This window comes from Bombus flavifrons, chromosome 2 (genome assembly GCF_040668555.2).
Source record: "Bombus flavifrons isolate JBK064 chromosome 2, iyBomFlav1_principal, whole genome shotgun sequence".
Taxonomy (NCBI): Eukaryota; Metazoa; Arthropoda; class Insecta; order Hymenoptera; family Apidae; genus Bombus; species Bombus flavifrons.
In genome coordinates this window covers 14,879,099-14,894,072 of record NC_138443.1, presented here as the reverse complement: position 1 = coordinate 14,894,072, position 14,974 = coordinate 14,879,099, and the positions used below count along the sequence as shown (strand labels likewise).

The 14,974-nt window shown below is 34.2% G+C and overlaps 2 protein-coding genes across 8 annotated transcripts in view; both read left to right on the top strand.

Moving 5' to 3' along the window:
• Positions 1 to 14,974, top strand: part of LOC138190033 (transmembrane reductase CYB561D2) — a 148,213-nt gene that overhangs the window by 42,950 nt on the left and 90,289 nt on the right. The window lies entirely within an intron of this gene.
• The window catches only part of rdgA (retinal degeneration A), a 59,725-nt gene that overhangs the window by 6,362 nt on the left and 38,389 nt on the right, over positions 1 to 14,974 (top strand). For all 7 annotated transcript variants that reach the window (XM_069132443.1, XM_069132442.1, XM_069132441.1 and 4 more), the window contains exon 2: positions 10,113 to 10,254. In XM_069132443.1, the coding sequence (XP_068988544.1) occupies positions 10,113 to 10,254 (142 nt within the window). The remainder of the gene's footprint in view (positions 1 to 10,112; positions 10,255 to 14,974) is intronic.

Here is a 14,974-nt window from a genome sequence, read left to right as displayed (position 1 = left end):
TGCGTAAGTTTTGTTTATGATTCCTGTTGATTCGAAGGAATTTTGTTTTCTCGGAGGAAATGGTGGACTTTAACACCACTTGCAAATATTTGTCATTTATCAAAGAACTCATTCGTATGGTAATACATTAATGCAAAATAAATATCTGCGAGATATTAAAGACGGATAAAAGATAAAAATTCGCTTCGATGAAATTTATGATTGAAATTTCGTTTGTGTGCGTAAATGGCTCGGGTTGCCTACGAAGAGTTAACATATCTCGATAAAAAAGACGTTAAAGTTAGAATTGTTTTTTAACGTATAATTCACCAACAAAAAAAAAAGGAAGATATATAGGAAACTGAAATACAAATAAAATAAAAATATTAATGACAAAGAAGTTACAGTTATTTGAAGTTATTGAAATTATTCGTCGAATGCAGCGAGCATAGAAAAGAAAAATGCACGCGAATCGACTCATAATTTCGCTTAATGACAATTTTCAAAGGGTAGAAAGGCCAGTTACTGTGCATTTTCTTTACTGTCTTCTTGGACAGAAAGTTTTTATTCGATCGTAATTCTCTTTCTCTCAGTCCCATTCAGCAGAACTCGAACAATTTTTCACCGTATCGCGATGGAAGAAACGGAAAGGAAGATCAAACTAAAAAATGAAACCAGAAATCGCAACAATCACTTCTCACCAGTCCAAAGTTAGATCGGCGGAGGTGAAGGAGTTAAGAGAACGTTTAAACTCCGTTAAACAACATAAATTATTTCGATCTCTAAATATTTATTCGTTTCGGTCCGTAAATTGTTTGTTCCACAAGCTCATCGAAAGCGTTTCTCCGCTGTTCGAATTTATCAATGACGATAACGACACCCATTGAGGGACTAAACGGTAGTGAAATAATGCATAAAGCTTGCGTATACAAAACGGTACTGAAAGATGTGAAGAAGAAAAAAGAAAAGAAAATATACTCATCGATATCTTCCTTCTTTTCTGAAGTCGTGGTTCTAACATAAGTATAAAATTCTATAAAAAGTAGACTGCCTCTCTAGAGTTTGGTACAGCTTCCACTTCTCGAATAAAAAGAGCTTTCCCGTAAATTTTTTTTTTTTTGAGAAATAGGAACGTTACGACTATAATTTTTATTTTGAAATATAATTAATTACAATGTCAATAGTGTATTAAAAAATAATATCTTGTAGAAAATATTGATTTACTTAAGGAAGTTATTATTAATATTATATTGGCCTTTATCAACGTTATACATTGTATTGTATAGGATAATACAGTGGGTCTTAAAACTAATATATCGAACCACGTTAAAATTTTTTATTTTTACACAGGTGTAAAGTACGAGATATGATAGAATTTGATTAGGGACGTGCAAAATTGAACAGTCAAATTTATAAAAGTCACTGCTTTAACTTTATATTATTGAATTCATTTTTTGTATAGTAAAATATTCGGTTATATTACTGGTTTCTATAATAAATTACGAAACAGAAATGAATTAGTTTTTACCCCCTTTTCTTGGCGAATATAATCTATTTTTGGAGAAGAAAAGGGTAGAACGTTCTTTATCACAGCAACATATAAAAATATGTAAGACAACGTACAAGAATCGAAAATTTTATAATTGCGAGACTCATCGTAGATAATTTACAGTTGTCAAATGTGCAATGAAAATTTTCATGATTTAACAAAGAATAATGTTTATCGTAATTTGAATTTTTTCAAATTTCATATAATTGTAGTACGTATCGAAGTAAGAGAAGACACGTTAAAAAAAAATTAATAATACGTGTTGATTAAAAAAGCTTGCAAACAAAATGTTAATCCGACGTTGGTACTCGATAAGTTAAAGAATCAAACTAGATCGAAGTACGTCAGAGGACTTTTTCAGTGAGGTTGGGTTCTTCAACTTTCGAAACTTTACACCGCCTCGTTTGAATCAAAATTGACGAAACGGTGAAGTTTCGCGGAAGAAGAGAAGTCTTGGCAAAACTTAATCTGTATCTTTGGAAACACGATTTAGAGGCAGAGACTGATTACGATACGATTGCCTGTGATTTGATTACACCGAGACCCGTCGATTTCTTATTGGCCCATTAGAAACTCGTTAACTTGCAAAACTTAACTCGTATTTAGAAACGAGTGTTTGACGCCAGAACTATCAAACCAGTCGAAACAAACAATTCGTGATTTTTCGTTCAAATCTTAGATATACGAACCAGCTCAGAAGTTTTACGGTATCCTTTGAGAGAACATTTGATGCTGACTTTGAATTTTAAATTGCATGAATTCTTTTCTGATTGCCTGAAAATAATGGCAATGTGTACTTTATTTATCATATAAAGTATTAAATTATAAATGAAACTATTACAACATATTTTATCAGTCTTCTTTCTCCTTTTCAATTTTAAAATGAACATAATAGCAGTTTTAATACTTTTTTAGCGAGTTTTTATAGTTAGATGTACAATAATAGCACCTTTTTTTTTGGGAAATGTAACAATTTCTTGTAATACGTACGGATAAAAAGTTTGTCTCTCTTCTTTCGTAGGAGCAGGAAACAGCTTTTGAAGGGTGCGATTTGAAACCTTTCTTCTCCTACGGTTCATAAAAATATTCCGTCATGGAATTTCGACTGCGTCCAAGAATAGATATTAACTCGATGATTTTCGATTCGTAATTTGTTTCTCTATCCCGTATTTTGATCAGGCAAATAGCCTGAAGACATTTTTTTTTTTATTTTTTTCATTTATGCGACAAGTAACGATCGATCGCGAAGAAATGGGAAGAGAGGAGGCTGTGATTGAAACGAGATTTTTCGCTGGCTGAGAGAGAGAAAAAGAGAGAGAGAGAGAGAGACAGTGGAAAATGTAGTGGCAGTTTCACGCCCTCGATCGAGCTATTTCTGGCTCGCTTCTTGGATAACGAACATTCGCAATCGAATTACGAACGCCAGGAATTAGCAGGAGAATGCGATACTTGCGTTCCGCTCGTCTCCTCCGCGAGCAAAAGTGCCATTCTACCAGGGAAAAACGTTTGCCCTTGTAATTAGAGAGGCAGAACGAATCGTAAAGGATATTTTGGCGTTTAATTAATGCTCCGGATTCATATCTGCGCGTGCAAAAGTTGTTCGATAGTTGCTGTTTGTTCTTGATGATACGTAAAAACGTCACCCTTCCTCGAAACAGTGGTTGCTCGTTGCGAGGATAAAATCGTCGTTGATCTGAATGTTAGTTCTCATGTTTTTTGAAAATTTTGCTGCTGTTAAGTAGAATTCTTGTTACTAAGTTTGAACGAGCAGTAAATGACTGGAACGTCAGGAAAATAAAAAGAGGACGACTCTTTTTGAGGAAAGGATTTTCATAGAAATTTCATGTATATATAGCGAGTTACGCAATTATTGCTATAAATGCTCGCAAAAATCGGCTTTGAACTACTGATGTGTTTTTGCAATACACGGCTTAGTCAACGTACACTATACTAATGTATATTTACTTAATTTAACGTACATTGCGATGTACATTACATTAAAAAAAAACCTTCGTTATTCCAACATGCATTCTCACGAATGTTGGAATTTGTACTTTAAAGAAATATCAGTCGTCCAAAGTCGGTAAACGTAGCGACAGGAATATTTATTTATTCGACTCATTGATAGAATAATTTACTAAGCATAGATGAGTACATCATTAAGTATACGACGAATGAATAATACACGAATAAATAAATTTAACTCACTCACGACATTTTTTTATACATGTGGGTATACCATTTGAGTATATATGTTTTGCGAATCCATAAAAGCGATGAACGTTGAAAGTCAATAACGTTCGAGTGATAAATGGCACCTATACGTAGTGGAATTAACAGAAAAAATTTTTTTCGTTTCTATTGGAAATTTTCCCTTGTGGCACTTACATCGTTTATCACGTTCTCAATTAATCTATAGGTACTCGATTTATGAGGGAATTAGAGTCGAAGGTAGAGTTCCATCAATTTCTGTGCGTTCAACTGTTTGGCTCATTAAATAGGAAGTAAAAGCGGCGTGCATTCTTCGATGAAAAATATATGTATCCATCGCATGAGAACTTTACTTTATCCTTTAATCGATACTTTCGGTTTACTTCCTTTTGGTGTTTGTCGTTTAATTGATTCTTTCGGTTTAATTTTTCACGCGATGGAGCTTCTACGATTCTCTTTTCATGGTAGGCTATTAGGGCACGGAGGTTTAGTATTTTTGGGGTTGGAGATGATGTCGATTTGTTACATCGACGTAGAACAAATATAGGACTTGTCGTAATTAAAGGTGTAAACAATTTGTCAATTGTTTTTTACACTGTGAAAACTCTGTATGTAAACAATGGCTGATCCATTATCTTCTTGTTTATCGCTTAAAATAAAAGACAAATTAGTTGAGTCGATTCTATATATCCATTGTAGAAATAAATTGAATTCGATGACGAAAACTCATTAAATGAATGTCGTGGTGTTGCACGCATATTCGTCAGTTCTTTTCGCAGAAGAAGTTGCTATTTTATATTCTCGACACGTGTACGAAAGGAGGAAAGAATAAAGATTGGTCTTCCATTTTCCGAACGTCTCCATGACGAAATATTAAAAGTATCTCGGAAAAAAGCTATTGTAACAACGAACATATTCAAAGTATTTTAAATTAATATAAAGTTTAGAACTTAATTTAAATTGAATTATACATAAACCAAGTTTGTGTAAGCTGAAACATGATTCGAGAAGAAATTCATGCTTAGAAAGCTTAATAAATGTAATATAATGTATTTCATATTAATATATCTATTTTTTAATGGAAAATATCAACCTTAGACGAAAGTCAAAGATTAAGTTTAAAATCTTGGTGATATTGAAGTTTCATCGATTTCTTTATGGTCTGCTTTTCAATACGCGGTTTGACGCTGTGTATTACAAACTGTCGATACATACCGAACCGTTTTTCACGTCGTAGAGGTCTTTGCAGCGAACTCGTCAATCGACCCGCCAAACACGTTTTGTCAATAAGGTAAAATTTTCAAGCAGTTACCCGCTGTCATGGATTTCCGCGTTCGTCTACCCTTCTCCAGGATTATTGATCCAAATCGCTGAACGAAAAGGTTGGAATATGTTAAAAAGATGAAAAGAAAGTATCGGATGAATGAGACTTTGAAAGTTTCATGATATTTTTCGTGATAAATGTCGTGCGAGATTACAGTGATTCATGAAAGTATTTTACTATAGAAAACGTATATATATTGTGTGGGTTATATGAAAAATTCTGGAATTGCATTAGCATGTAACGAGACGCGGGTTGGCGTGATTACATTGGTAAAATTTGAAACTAATTTGAAGGTATGCGTAGATATATTAGGTTGTCCGGAAAGTTTCTTTCGTTTTTTAGGAAATGATGGATGAACAATATTTTCCGTTTTATATTATTTTATCGAATTACGTATGATCCATTTTGTTCTATCGAAAGATTAGACAGATTAGGTTTCATGTTTGTATAAAGACGCATCGTTGTAAAAGACGGGTTTGTAAAAGAAAGATGCTTTTCGGAAAATCTAATATATAGATGTTGCAAGAATTTATTGTAAACATACAGCTAGTAAAAAATTAGAATGCGGAATGAACAGCTATATTGAAAGCGTATAAGCGTTAAAAATAATTGCGTTGAAACATATATAATGGACGATAGACTGTTTAAATATTTTGATGGTCTCTGTGAAATACGTATTTATATCAAATATCTCGTAACTTTTATATTTTCAGCCTTGTCCTTAAATTTGAAACCAATATAATCGTGATAATCGGATCTTGTCAGAGTCCTAATGAAATTTTAGAAGGTTTCGTACAAGATAACATAATCACATGTACGTGATATATTAAATTTATAGAAGGAGGAGTTTCACTGTTGCTGTTTTGTAATTCGTGATTTATCTTCAATAATAACGAAATTATTTTGTTTGATGATCGGTTTTAATTTTATAGTTACATATTGTTTGCATTTTTTATCTTTTCGTTTACAGTTGATTTCTTTGAATAAACGGGGCTCTGTGAACTCGAAAGTCAATTAAGAACACAATTATTGGTTTATGGAAGCTTTGGCAGATTTATCTTTCATTTGGCGTGGCTTAATTAACCTATAATCTTACACGGATTAATTAACTAGGGATAATAATTTATTATTCGCCGGATGACGTTCAAACGTTTGAACTTTCCAACGTTTATCTTCAATATCGATCGAAACGATATCACTGAGATTACAATTCACCACTGTCCACATGTACATGGAACATCTCGCGATATTAATTCGAAATACGTTACGTATAATTCATTGCTCCGATAATTTTTTTCAGATTAATTGAATATCCTGTATTTACCAGTGCAAGTATTCGAATGTAGATATTAAATATCATAAAAAGACATAGAATCGCAGTTTCTCATGGAATAATTTGAAAAGCTACTAGTTAAGGATTCCATGTTCCCACCTCTGTCCGACAGATTTGACAAACAGGATGAATTTCGATGGCAAAGGACTTCTGAACATTGAGATGTCTCTAAAGGACCAGAGACCGAGGGTAGGGGACGAAGTATGGGTCTATTGGTAAATGGAATTTTCAGGTTCTGTATTACGGTCGCGTATCCTCTAGGGGATGTTTGTGAATGTTTAATGACCGCAGAGCGTTCATTATTAAGGGACTAATTCTACATAGCGCATCGTCCCCTAACCAGGTCTCGTTATATTTAGAATTAATGCGGCAACATAAGTACCATGCGTTCTCCTCTTTTATCCATTCTTCGGGTTCCATGTGATACTCTGTTTTCGCCGCAAGATAATTAATTAATCGATTTAAAAACCAGAGGAATCTTGTCGTTTTTCTTTTACTTTTAGTTGAGGCTATTCGTAGTCTCTCCTATGATTGTACTATCGCAGAGTAAGTGGGAAGTACTTTAGGGATGACCTCGGCATATCCGAATAATTAAAAATTTTGGCCAATTTTATAAAATAAAAGAATCGTGTATTTTGTTAGAACGGAAGCAATGTTTCGTGTATAGCGTTTAGTGAACGTAACACGCAAGTTGTTAAATCGAGGTAGACGTTGAGATAATATTTACTCATATTTTCAGAGGCTTGTTACGATGGTCCTCGAAGATGTTGATCGTGCGAATAGTTCGCCTTCGTATAAATCTTTCATCTAACAAAAGAAATAGAATATGTATATTCTTGTATAAAACAAACGTCTATTTTGTATAACAACAAATTCTAAAAGTATTTTATCTTCTTTGTTTGAAAACTTATATAGACGATTTGACTGATAGATTGATAGACGATCATTAGATGTTAATCGCTCTAATAATTTCTCTACTATAATTCCTACATTTTTCTCTCGCGTCTGCCTAAATAATTAAACAAATAAGTTGATAAGCAATTATTATTAATCATACGAAATATTTGTGTAGATCTCAGATTAGATCCGCGAGCCAGGTAATTACAACGTCGCCCGGTTTCGTTGTTAATTGCGGCTATCGCTTTAAAATAATCATACTGCCTCCCTAGATCGTTTGCAAACTCGATTAATTGCAATCTATTTGCGAATTCGATCAACGTTCGACATATAATCGGAATTACGCCGGCCTAACTGTTTTAATAACGTTTCGTTACTATTTTTGAATATTTTCTTTTGATCTCGCGTAGATTGCTGTTGATCTGTTAGACGCAGCCGTGCGAAATCTTCCTTAAACATTCTTGAGCAAGAGGTACACCTCGTTATAAACACCTTGCAAAGCTTGCCTATAAGCAACTAAATCAAGTATAAACAATAATTTCAGTCGAGAAAAGCAACTTTCACATTACGACGATTGTCTATTCTCATAAATCAAACACGTTTCACGTATTTCTTTTATCCAGAAACGAGTGCTATCCTTCAGATGCACCGCGATATGTTTATAGTCCAAAGCGAAGAATTGTTACGACAGCGTTTTTTACACGGCCTCACAGTGTGAATCAATCGCTGAATCTACTGATCAAACAACACCCATAAAACAACGTGAAACAGGATTGCCACAATTTTTACATTGCGAATTACAAAACTTTTTTAATCTTCTTAGGCGAATCGGGTGTGGCGAATCTGCTAATGAAACGAAGTAGAAAATATTAGGTTCGCTGGATTCCGCAAAAAGCGTGCTACACGTACGGCGAACATAGTTTGAAAAATCATTGAAGCACGACGACGTGAACGAATAATTTCCGTTTTTCGTGACGTATGAATAACGCGGTGGCCTTTCGCGTGTTTCGATTTTCCATATCGAAGCTATTTGATACGCAACAGATAGTCGTTTGTAACGAGCATGCCAGAGGAAAACTACGTCATTTCGCGTTCCCTCTTTCTGTCTCGTGTTTGACCTAGATATCCGGCAATTTCCGCGGACTAATTATGCAGAAAGCAGGCTGCGCGAGGGGTGGCTCTGCTGCGAACGACGGCCTAAAATTTTTATATAATCGTCCAAAGGGAACGGCAGATCCACGGGGTGACTTGTCGTTAAAGTTGCACGCCGTGTCGCGCATTATGTTCGGGTCGCGTCTTTGAAATTTAAAGTATCCTTGAATTTTTTACGATGCCAGCAGTATGCTTCCGCGATATCCTACGGGACACGGTATTAACTCATTCTTCCGACAACGTCGTCTCGTCGAAGATGCGACCCAGACAACAAAGAGTTCCGGTTAATTTTGAAACTTCCTTCCTATCCTCTTTTGTGCTTTTAACTTGTCTACACAGTCGCTTGAACCGTGAAACACGTACGGTCATTTATTTAACCCCTGCACAGTGTAGCAAAATAGAATCGGACAAGGCGTCAAACATAGTAATTTCGCTCGTTAAAGTGGAAGAAATTTACAGGAGACGCGGTTATTAATAATTTAGTCATAGACTTGTAACAAATTCAAGATAGATAGATGTGTGTTTTTTCCATTTAATACTGGGAATGTTTGAAAGGGTCTGTCACAGTTGAGCCACTTGTGTAATATATAAAATGCTCATAGTATGGAAAAATGTAATTGTTTATAAACGATTTACTCGAACAGTGAAACGTACATGGTTATATTAAAAAGGACCGTTTTAAAAATGAATGTTCCTGGTTTGGTATACAAATACATATTGGTTCAATGAATGCTTCGAATTTAAATATATTTAGAAAATATTCCTAATTAAAAATTCACCAGGAACGATTAGCGGATTAAAGAAAATTAGTTCATTAACAAGAAAATTAGTATGGATACCATAGAATGTTTATTAATTAATCTACAAGTTATAAGAAATGAATGGCAGTAGTTCTGTTGACTCTTTTAATTTAAATATTTTTAGAGAATCCTGTTTTTAGAAGATTAAAAATCCACCAGGAACGATAAGCGGATTAAATAAAAATTATATTAGATCGTAAAGAAAGGTACGTGATGGATTCTCAAAATTTCATATATCCACGTTTGGCATTTTCGTAGAGGCACAAGAAATTCTACATTACGATGCTTCTTTAATCATTTTTTATAACTCCTCGTATCGTAACTGAATATCTCTGATATTACATAATTGTTATTTATTTGCGTAATTTCATTTGCACTGGCATGATTTATTTTACAAAATACCGTTCCATATCTACGAATCAGTTTTCCCAATGAAACAATAAAACCAAACCATTTAGTCTACATAAAAGCAATACTAATCGCTATCTAGCTTGACGAATCGTCATTGTGTACGATCAGCATGAAAACGTCGATAAAACCCGCTTACTTCAGTGTCGTCTAACCGTTGTGATACGTGAATCGATGTGTTATGACAGGTCAACTGTGCAGTTTGTTACGTTAATTCCTCGCAGAATGATCAACGGCTTTGTCCCAAATACGGTGCAATCGTGTATCCCAGTTGTACGAGGATTTAAATTCCAGAAGACTTTGCTAGACAGTCGTTGCTGTTCTCTCTCCTCCCATCGGCCCTCCAATATGTATTGTCCGCGTCCTAATGGAATTTCTGTAGAGGAATTAACGTCAACTGCAACAGCACACCGGCGATATCGAAGTGTCACTCCGTAATCGAGTGTCTTGCCGTTTCAGAGGGAGAGAAGAGGGTGGAACGAGTGGCGGTCACCGTGAACCCCGATCAACGCCCGATTGGGGTCCCGGTGCACTTAATGGAGAACATCTTTGGGTACCGACGTCAGCTTCCGGTGATTTCTGTTACGTCAATGACTGTTCGGTAAGTGTTACCTGTAAACGACAACTGTTTTCGAGCGTTTGGCTGGAGATGCAGAAAGAGGATCGAGATTGGATAGATATAGATGGAGGTTATTAGGGTTGGGTTAGGTTTGACCATAGGAAGATGAGGATATTCTTGCACAATGATTTAGTAGCTAATTATATTAGTAACTTGATAGGTTTATGAGTTATAGAGGTGTAATTTTCTATGAAAAGAGGATAATCAGGTGGCTGCATATTTGTAAAACTTCATCTCTTTTACGTAGCTAATTTGTTACCGTTGTACAAGAGAATTTATTATTATCGATCATTTGTAATGTTTATAATGATTAATATTACTTGGGTTGATAAGTTGCAAGTTATAGATTATCTAAAGGTTTCTTTCTAATAATTTTATCAATTTTTATCAAATAGACCCAAGATTATTTTCTACTATAATAATATCGGTTAATTAACGAGTTAGTAGTTACGTATTGTGAACTTCTCTTTTACAATTGTGAATTCTGCAATTTTTTAAGAAGACAATTTTTATAGCCAAATCGGTTGCAAGTTGTAAAATCGATTTGTACGATTTCGTTCTTTTTATTGCTAAACATATCACTGTCATGCGAGAGAATTTGCAAATATCAATAACTCGCTATTTATGACTTGTAAAATCTTCTTAATGACATTAATTCTTCACATTTTGCTAATACCAGGTATGTAAATATGAAACCGGAATTTGCATATAGATGGCCCTAGCTGATAATGTAGGTATCACTAAACTGCATCATTGATGCCAAAAGTCTTTGTTGACATCTCACAAACATTTTCGACTCAGAACAATACAAGTTTCATACAACAGCATAGTTTGTAATAGCGTTGAACATGTCAAATTTTGTGCCTGGAAACTACGATTTGCGGACAGCATTGATTTTCTGTTACCATTTGAAGAAAACTGCTGCACAATCGCATCGAATGCTTGTCGAAGCTTACGGCGAGCATGCTCTTGGTAAATCACAGTGCTTTGAGTGGTTTAAAAAATTTAGAAGTGGCAATTTTTACGTGAGGAACGAAGAACGTGGAAGACCGCCGAAAAAGACCACCGAGCTGTTAAAACCTGGCGAAACCGTTAATACTGAGCGCTACCGACAACAAATGATCGATTTGAATCAAGCTTTGCGTGAAAAACGACCAGAATATCAAAAAAGGCAACACAAAGTAATTTTGCTTCGTGATAATGCACCATCACATACAGCAAAACCAGTCAAGGAAACGATCGAAGCGTTCAGTTGGGAAATATTTTCGCACGCGGCTTACTCACCAGACTTAGCTCCGTCCGATTACTATTTATTTGCATCGATGGGACACGCACTTTCTGACCAGCACTTCACTTCCTACGAAAATGCACGAAAATGGCTCGATGACTGGTTTGCCTCAAAAGAGCGACAGTTTTTTTGGCATGGCATCCACCAATTGCCAGACAGGTGGGGAAAATGTATAGCTAGCGATGGGAAATACTTTGAATAAAATATTTTTAATCATTTTCATACAATAAACATGTATCTTCTATACAAAAATTCCGGTTTCATATTTACATACCTGATATATAAGTTCGTGATATTAATTCATCATTGTCATTGATTTATATTATATGTATATACAATTATACAAAATGGAAAAGACGAGGGGAATTAACTGTACATAAAACATTTTACTGCCTAAGTGTTTTACAGAGATATATCGATAAATTCACTTAATGTAAACACGCGATGTATATAGATTTCTCAGAACTATAAATAATAGTCATCAGTAATGAAGATCTCATATCTACACTCGTGGATGGTGCAATTTGCAGATCAATTGAAAATTGAGTTCGAATCCACAACAATTTAGTCGGGGTATTATATTTCGTCGAAGGGTCGATATCGTAACGATACACGCAATGCAACGGTAAAAGTATTCAGTTGAAGTAATGTACAACAAGTAATTCATCGAAATACTGCCAATAAAATTATGAATGCAAATTATTCAACTGCATCTATTTGTATCGCTAATTATTTCATCGAAAGGAACTTCACTGTCGGACAGTGAAGGCCAGATCGTTTCTGTACTTGCGCATGCAGTATGTGTTCCACATTTATTTGTTTCAAGTTTACTTGTACAGAATTATGCAGTTCAACGAGTTTTCTAAATTTCGAGAAGTTAATAAATAATTTTTTCTCTTATTCAGAGAAATAGAATCTCGTTATTTCGTAAAAATAACGAAAAGTATAACATTTCTTCGATTTAATCCATTTGACGATCAGACAGATTATATCGCTTAACGTTTACGTTTACGTTTGAATTAGATTTCAATAAGTATTCATTTGATTAATACGTATTAGTAGTACGTTTGAACAAATGAAAGATCCAATCTAAGCTTTTTGATAAATTTTGAACATTAAGAGGATTAAACTGAAAATACGTTAAACGTTAATAATTTTTCGTGAAAAAAGAACAGTCATACAGGCAAAATTGGGAAAGTCACCAAAGTGCGTAATTACGTGTCGTTAATTTACGTATCACGCAGGACTAAAAAGTCTCTTTAGTTGCTATTACGTTTAATTGGTATAAAGTAAAATATTCTACGTTCGTGTCGACAGTTATCCGATATCCGTTAGGCGAGGGTGAATACTATCGATAAATATTATATTTATTACATTTATTATAGAACCACATTGGAAAGGCAGAGTATCGTCTGAAAAATTGATCTCGTTCTGTCATTTCGATTCGTAAGAGTGGTTCTACCAAAAGTTGGTGCGACGAAGTTGGAATATCATGACAAGAACTGATCGCCTTTACGTCACGACTATTCCCAACGAGGATCTACATACATAGTTTTCATTTACGTGATATCTTTCATCCGTGAATTATTGCGAATGGCATTAAGAGAAGAAAAAAGAGACTTACGTAACGAGAACTACGTCACTTTGTCGCACACCGTTTGTTCACTTATTAAAACCATCTTTCTCGCAGAATAAAATCGTAATTAATATGATTGAACCATGACAAAGAACGATAGTTTTCCTCTGTTCCATCTTTATTTACGAATGGCCACTATGATATACATTCGATGAGGTTGCTACTCTAACTATATTAAATTTCATTGTAAAAGAAGGGAGAATATATTATTTGCCAACTTGGTTGATATTTCATTCAAAACAATAGAAGCCCTGTCAATCATACAGTTCAAAGTTAATAAAAGCACATTGATTTTAATTCGGTCGATTTTAATCTTTGCAATGTATAAATATGATATATCGTGTATCTGGCACAAGTACAAATATATAGAATATGAAATCTTTCTCTAAATAAATAAATTATTATTAGGTGATCTCATAAGTGATACGGTGGTTTTCGCACATTAGATTGTCGCGTATTCACAATTGTTCTCGATAGCGATACATTTTTATAACTCTTCTACTTTTCCATTAAGATTTTTATACGAGTTTCATAAAAGCCCGATAGTAGCTTCCATTGTTTCCAACTCAACTGTCAGAAAAGCCTCGTTGCATAATACGTACGAAATACGACGAGTTAACTCACATCTTCAAATTATTTACTTATAATTCTCAATGAGAAATGATTGTAAAATACATCCAAATAAAAAAAAATATCTTCAAATTAATTTTTGCGGCAAAGTGTATCGTATCGTTCGATTCGAATGAAATAAAACGATAGAAATTTGTATGATTCTAACAACGCAATCCAAAATCCTTAATGAAATACAATTCATAGACATGGACTTCTGCGAATAGAGAACGGACTTTGCAACTTTTATGATAAATTGTTTCCTTTACAAGCGAATAATATTCGTGAATTCAGTTATTACTGTCTGTCGAGCAAAACCGTGGCGCACGAGATCTTTTTTTCCGACAAAACTTTTAAAAAGCATTTCTCTAGTGTTTGCAGAAACTTTTTTACCCGCAACCAGAATTTTATTTCGCTCGCGGACGCTCCGACAAAGTTTCATACGGATCATCTTATCTCGGTATAATATTCAGAATATTCTCGATCATTCTCTATAGTTTTTATCCAAGACGATATACGCGTATACGTTTGTTTAATGAAAATAATTAACGAATTTTTCAAAGTTTGCTTCATGTAATAAATTCCATGGCAAGGTATAAAGTTTAGTAATATCCAGCGTTACAGTAAAATAGAATTGCATTATAAAGTTTGATAAAATTTATAATTAACAACGCGACATATTAAACGCGTAATATACATTTTATTTTTGAATTTTAGCTATGTTTTTATGTACTTATATAGTCTTATGTGTAACGTAAAAGAACGTACCTAAAATTCAAAAATAAAATGTACAGAAAAATTCCCATGTGAGAGACACAAGTATTGGTACTAGAACTATCGGCGATTATAGTGGAGCATTTGTACCAAAAAAAAGAAAAAAGGAGAACAAAGTGGGAGGGGAAGATACATGAAAAAATATGTAATGTTAGAAGAGAAATAGATTTTTATTCGAATATTCTACGAAATCAATGGGATGTATAATTTAGAAAGCCACCGTTACAAATTCCTAAAATTTCTATGAAAAATTAGGAGTTGGTTATTTTGATTGTTTTAGCAGTTCTAGCGTGGACTATGGATTTCTATGCATTCGTGAGAAGTCTAAGTTTGAAACTAAAAATAGTGGACAATAGATACACATATCAATACTCAATTTCCAAGACTGTTGAAAT